This window comes from Capricornis sumatraensis, chromosome X (assembly GCF_032405125.1).
Source record: "Capricornis sumatraensis isolate serow.1 chromosome X, serow.2, whole genome shotgun sequence".
In the NCBI taxonomy this organism is placed as follows: Eukaryota; Metazoa; Chordata; class Mammalia; order Artiodactyla; family Bovidae; genus Capricornis; species Capricornis sumatraensis.
This window is the reverse complement of record NC_091092.1, coordinates 94,018,175-94,024,174: the sequence shown is the minus strand read 5'-3', so window position 1 is coordinate 94,024,174 and position 6,000 is coordinate 94,018,175. Positions and strand designations below refer to the sequence as shown.

Sequence of the window (6,000 nt, the reverse complement as noted above, 5' to 3'; positions counted from 1 at the left end):
CAGATTTCTCACTGTTGGAGTGGAAGGTCAGAGTAAACAAAGGTTAAACTAATAGCAAACAAAGGATAAGATGATCCATGTGGTAATGGATTGGAGTTGGATACATCAGTATGAACTCATGTTTAACTTAATAAAGATATGGATGATTACATACAGAACTATCTATAGATACATGTATGTATGCCTAGATATACATGGGTTAGTATATATGCATATGTTTCCTTGCTCTATCAGCTGAAATGACCTAGAAGCAACAAGACAATTGGAGCAATAAGCATACCTAATGCCCAGATCTTGATTTCTAACAATTTTCCATTAACAGAAACCAGGACTCCTTAAAGAAATGGTTGATTATAGAATTGGGATATATATGTATATAAGATGAGCTTGGAGCATCTTGTAGTGCTACAAAAGAAAGGTGTCCTAAAAAAATGATGAGGTATGTCAAAAGTACATGAAAGTCAAGCCAAAAGAGTGCCCAATGGTCAAAGCTGGAACTATCTGAGAAACAAAATAAGTTGTATTGGATTATAACCCAAAGTACAAAATAAATATCCATGAGTCCATAGTGATACCAATAAATGATTGGATACATAAATAAATGAGGGAGAAGAGACAAATCTCCTATGCAGAATTCCCAATAATTATGTAGATACTCACTCTCAATGATGTAGTGCACAGCTAACCACTCCTTAAGTGTAGACTGTACATAGTGATTCCCTTCCAAAGAGTACAGTATTTAATGTGGGACAGAGGAAAAAAACTGACAAACAATATCTCAGCCATATGATCAAGATTAACATCAAGAGTATGTGTCATGTTAATATGTGTAGAAAATGGCAGTTCAACTTTGTGATCCTAATCCTCCAAATCTGTAAGCTCAGTTTAATCATGAAAAATAATTTAGATATTAGATATTAATTTAGGGGCTCCTCAAAACTGTCAAGGTCATAGGAAACAAGGAGAGTGTGAGAAATTGTCACAACTTAAAGAAGTCTAAGGAGCTATGACTACTAAATGTGATGTGGTATCCTGAATGGATGCTGGAACAGAAAAATGATATTAGGTAAAAACTAAGAAAATCTGAATAAAGTTTAGATTTTAGTTAATAGTAATGTATCATCATTACTTCATTAATTGCAACAAATATATCATTCTAATGAAAGATGCTAATAATAGGGAAAACTGGGCTTGTGGTATAGGGAAACTGTACAATTGTCACAATTTTTCTATAAATCTAAAACTTTTAAAATAAAAAGTTTATTTAAGAAGAAGTTATTCTTACAAACCTTTCTGTCTTGCCCATACATAATTCACTCTACATAATGTACTCAGCTGTTCATATTAATATTTTTTTCCTGAATTTTCCAATAATAATTATCAATAGTAATGTTCAACTGCCAATCACCTACAAATGGATGAATTCCACTGCAACAAACCCCAAGATATTATTCAACCCTATCGAACAATGCCATTTTCCACGCCGTAAGCAACCATTAACATAATGGTAGTTTGCTGGTGTGGGCACAGTAAATTCAATAAATTCCAAATGCTACCTTTGAGAGACAGTTCTTTTCCACATTTATTTAGCAAAGTTCTATGTGCTTTTGGTGTGGTACAGCACTATATTGTATTTGAGTACCTGTACTTCATGAAGTATTCTTAATGAATTTTGATATATTTCCTTTAGAATATATAAATAATTTGTAAAGATTTTATCATTATTTGGAGGGAAGAGGACAATGAAAATAGGATTAGAATATTTTCCTGTCCATACACAATTAATAAATCATTAATAAAGTCCTTCATTACTTTGCAGGGAAAATTTGAATAAAAGCTTAAAGATGTCTGGGATACCAATATTTGGAATCCTAGTTAAATATCCTAGTTAGTAGGATTTGAACATGGTATTTATTTACAAATAGATCATATGCTCCAATGCAAAAGATTTTGAGGTCTGAGGGGCACAGGTCAGTTACAAACTCTGAAAAGAAGTCTCAAATCCAAACTCTGGGGACAGAGTATGTCTTTGGATTCTACTGTGAAATACCATATCAACTACTCAATTATAAGCTTAACTTATGTATGATGGTAACTTTAACAATGTAAGTTTCACCTTTAACAACCTGTCTTACAGCTGCATAGGGAGATACTCCCTATGCTTTAACAATTAGTCTGTAGTGTGGAACTTGCAACCAAAAGTTAAGGGAAAACCTGTATCAAAATAACAAGGCTAAAATAGCAAAAATCTACAGATCATTTTGAAAATTACAGGTAGTCCTTGAATTTATTAGGATTTATGGTCTGGAAAGACACTGTAGCTTGAAATGAGATAAATCAAACCTGAGATATTATAGAAAGTGTTAAGAATAGAAAAACTGTGTGCCTAATGTTACATATCAATGACTATAAGCACAGCTTACTTACCATTTATTCAACTGGAAATTATTCTGTAAGTGGCTTAAATTTTTCTGAAGCATAACATATAAAATTAGACAAATACTGAAACCAATCATGTAAATTTTTAAAATTTGGTTTAATAATGTGATCCCTGGTAGAATGAGTGTGCTGGTCTATAAAACCTCAAAGAAACATCTTGGGAAGAAATCTGACCCATATTTGTCTCATCTGCAAAATATTAATGATGGGTAGGACTATATAGCTGATAGGATCCCTTCTTGGTACTAGAATTCTGTAATTTAGTCAGAATAAATGGCTTTGGGAGGTAGCCTAAAGTATTCAAGAGAGACTGCTTAAATATCTGCCAAGGAAAGGGGATACCATATGAAGAGAATCTTTTCCAGGAGAGAAGCTGTGTTCACAATTAAGTGATTAAAAGCTCTCCCCCCTCCCCACCCTGGGAGAGGAAATTTGCCATGTGGGGGTAGATCTGAGATCCAGCGCCTGAAACAGAGGGTTTTATGTCCCAGACATTATAATAAAGCAGTCTGATTAGGTAACCAAGGGTGTATATTATGCAACTTGCTATAATGGATAAAAGAAATGTCTTAGATGTTCACAGCAGTTGTAAAACATCAAATTTCTTTCTGTTTGCTATTAATACTTTTCACTAAAAGCCTCTTGTATTCCATTTGAAACATACAGGAATGCATGTTAATAACCATGGAATTAACACATTTTTTCTTCTAACCTCTCACCTCTGCGTAACATGGCCCCACTGTGTCATTTTTTTCATCATGCAGTATGTTCATAACAGTAGCTTCATATAAACAGAAGAATAAACAGTATAGCTATCACCTCAAGACACTGTCTCAACAGATTGTTATTTGAATGAGGCTTGTGATTACAGCACTTTTGATATCCTATACAAAGGAAAGTCCCCCTCTGTTTACAGGGTCATCTTGGATCTACTTGTTCCTATCACTGCCCAATTTACCCTCTTGGAACATTTGTTTTTCCATACTGGCATGTTAGTGTGTGCTTTGAAAATTTCTTCCAAGTTTAACATAACAAAGAATGTAACTGTGCAGAAAAATCTTTAATCCTGAAGGAGGAGGAGGAAAAAGAGGATGAAAAGGAGGACAAGAAGATCCTTTCGTTCCCTTTGATGGACTAAAGAAGCAAGAAGCACCAGTACTGTCTGAAAACCAAAATGTAAGAACAAATAGGATTGGTTTTACACAATCTTTGAGTTTGGTAGAATCAGTTTATTCACCAAGAATGTGCCCTATACTCAGGACCCAAATACCTGTAAATCTTATCAACCAACTACAATGTTATGCCCTCTTTTGCCTGGGAACTTGAAAAAAGTCATTTTAGGACACTACCAACCACACTGATATATTGATTCAAAAATATGGATAAGAATTCTATAAAACAAGAGAAAAATAAGAAAAAAAGCAGCACATGTTTGTTCACAGCCTTGAATTTGATTCCGGTTTTCTTATTGTAGGAAAAGTGTCCTATCTCATAACGGGAAGGGGAGGGGGCAACCATGGGTGCCACACTGGAATTCAACCCATGTGGAGGTTGAAAAAAATTGGGGATGAGACAGGGAAGAAATGAAGATGTAATATAAGGAGTCTCCATGAGAGATCAGCTATCTTTTCCTCCAGTCTCGTCAGTCTGGGTTAGTGAGCTGTATCCCATCCCACAGGCAAGCTGAGTCAAAGAGGAAAAGATGGTCATGATCTTATAGGACATGGGCGTGTGCACAAAAGAGACCAGTGCAGCTCTTCTAGTGCAGTCTGTACCGCTTACACGGTGTCATGGCGCCGGCGGTGCAGAGACAGGTGGTCAGAGCGAGAAAAGCTACGATTGCAGTCTGTGCACCGGAAAGGCTTGATGCCTGTGTGCTTGCGGAAATGGCGGGTGAGCTCATCTGAGCGAGCAAATTTCCAGGAGCAACCATCCCAAGTGCATTTATAAGGCTTCTCTCCTAAAAAAGGAAATATGACAAAACAAAAGAAGTCAGATAAGAGACGTTTGGATACTGCAAAGATAACAGAGTACATAACCTTTTATTAAGGCTTTGGTCAAAAATGTAAGTAATCACTTTAAAGACTTTTCTCCTTCACTTATACTGAAATCCCAAAGAAAAGCCACGATGGTTGAAAGGAAAACACATAGGCTGTGCCTCAAACTGGCCTTTGTTTAAATCCTGGCTATAATACATACTAGCTGTGTGACCTTAAATAAGTCATTTCTCCCTGGCTGAGTCTCTGTTTTCTCATCTCTTAAGAGGGATAAAAATATCTCACAAGGTTGTTTGAAACATTTTATCTTTTAAACCCAGGCAATAAATGATGAAACTGAGATCCAAACCCAAATCATTGATATTTTCCAGTATACCACATGGTAGTAACTATATTTCCTTCCCTAATACTTCCCAACAAATGATCTGAAATAGAACCATACACACAGAAAGAATGCGTGATTCACTGGAATGGAATCTCAGCTAAGACCTTTCTCTGTGAAAGATCAGAAACTCAATGGCATGAAATGGGGTGAGGAGAAGTGTCAAGTCAAACTATTTGAAAGAGATGCACTTGGGCTATATATTGAATGTATATGCTCATATATATATATATATGAATATATATAAAATTAAGTGAAAAAAAGTAATATAAAGAACATTAACACAATATGACTCCCATAGTGGTGTATATATCACCTAACACATATTTATATACTCAGAAAAAAGGCAAGATCAATACACTTAAATGTCGATTATGAGAGGAATTAATAGTAAGTGAATACCCAGAAGGTGAGAATGAGAATGAGAAGAGGAATTTCTTTTTTTACTTTGCACCTTGCTGTATTGTTAGAATGTTTTAAAAATCATGATATTGTATCTTTTTTTTTTGATATTGTATCTTATAATAAAAATTTTAAAGTGAAAAGATAAGCTATATAACAAAAAATAAATATTAACTATGGTTAAGGTCATAGGATTAGGGTAATGATTGTTTTCCTTTTAATGTGCTTGTCTATTTCCCATCTTCTATAATGACCATGATAATCCTATAATCATAAATAAGTGACAAGGAAGATTCACAATGCATTGTTTGCATTAATTATAAAAAAAAATTTTATTTATTTATTTTTGGCTGTGCTGGGTCTTTATTGCTGCACATGGACTTTCTCTAGCTGTGGTGAGCAGGGGCTACTTTTTGTTGTGATGTGTTCTCATTGAGGTGGCTTCTCTTGTTATGAAGCACAGGCCCTATAGTGCATGGGCTTCAGTAGTTGTGGCTCTTGGGCTTAGCTGCATGTGAGATCTTCCTGGACCAGGGATCAAATCTGTGTCCCTGCATTGGCAGGTGAATTCTTATCCACTGGACCCCCAGGGAAGTTCAAATGCATTGGTATTTTAATGGTTTGTCTTACTCTAGCTCATTCTTCCCTTTCTCCTTATAAATGCTCCAGAGTATTTTATTTTATGTTGTAGTAAATTCTAGTGGCAATCTGGTTTGCATATGTTGTTTTTCAGCTTACTGCTCAACACTTACCAGTCTTTCCAAGTGCTTACTAATTTAA

The 6,000-nt window shown here is 35.2% G+C and overlaps 1 protein-coding gene across 1 annotated transcript in view; it reads right to left on the bottom strand.

The window, feature by feature from the left end:
- Positions 1 to 4,217: 4,217 nt before the first annotated feature.
- Positions 4,218 to 6,000, bottom strand: part of KLF8 (KLF transcription factor 8) — a 121,351-nt gene continuing 119,568 nt past the window's right edge. Inside the window, exon 5 of the mRNA XM_068962647.1 lies at positions 4,218 to 4,399. Coding sequence (XP_068818748.1) covers positions 4,218 to 4,399 — 182 coding nt within the window. The remainder of the gene's footprint in view (positions 4,400 to 6,000) is intronic.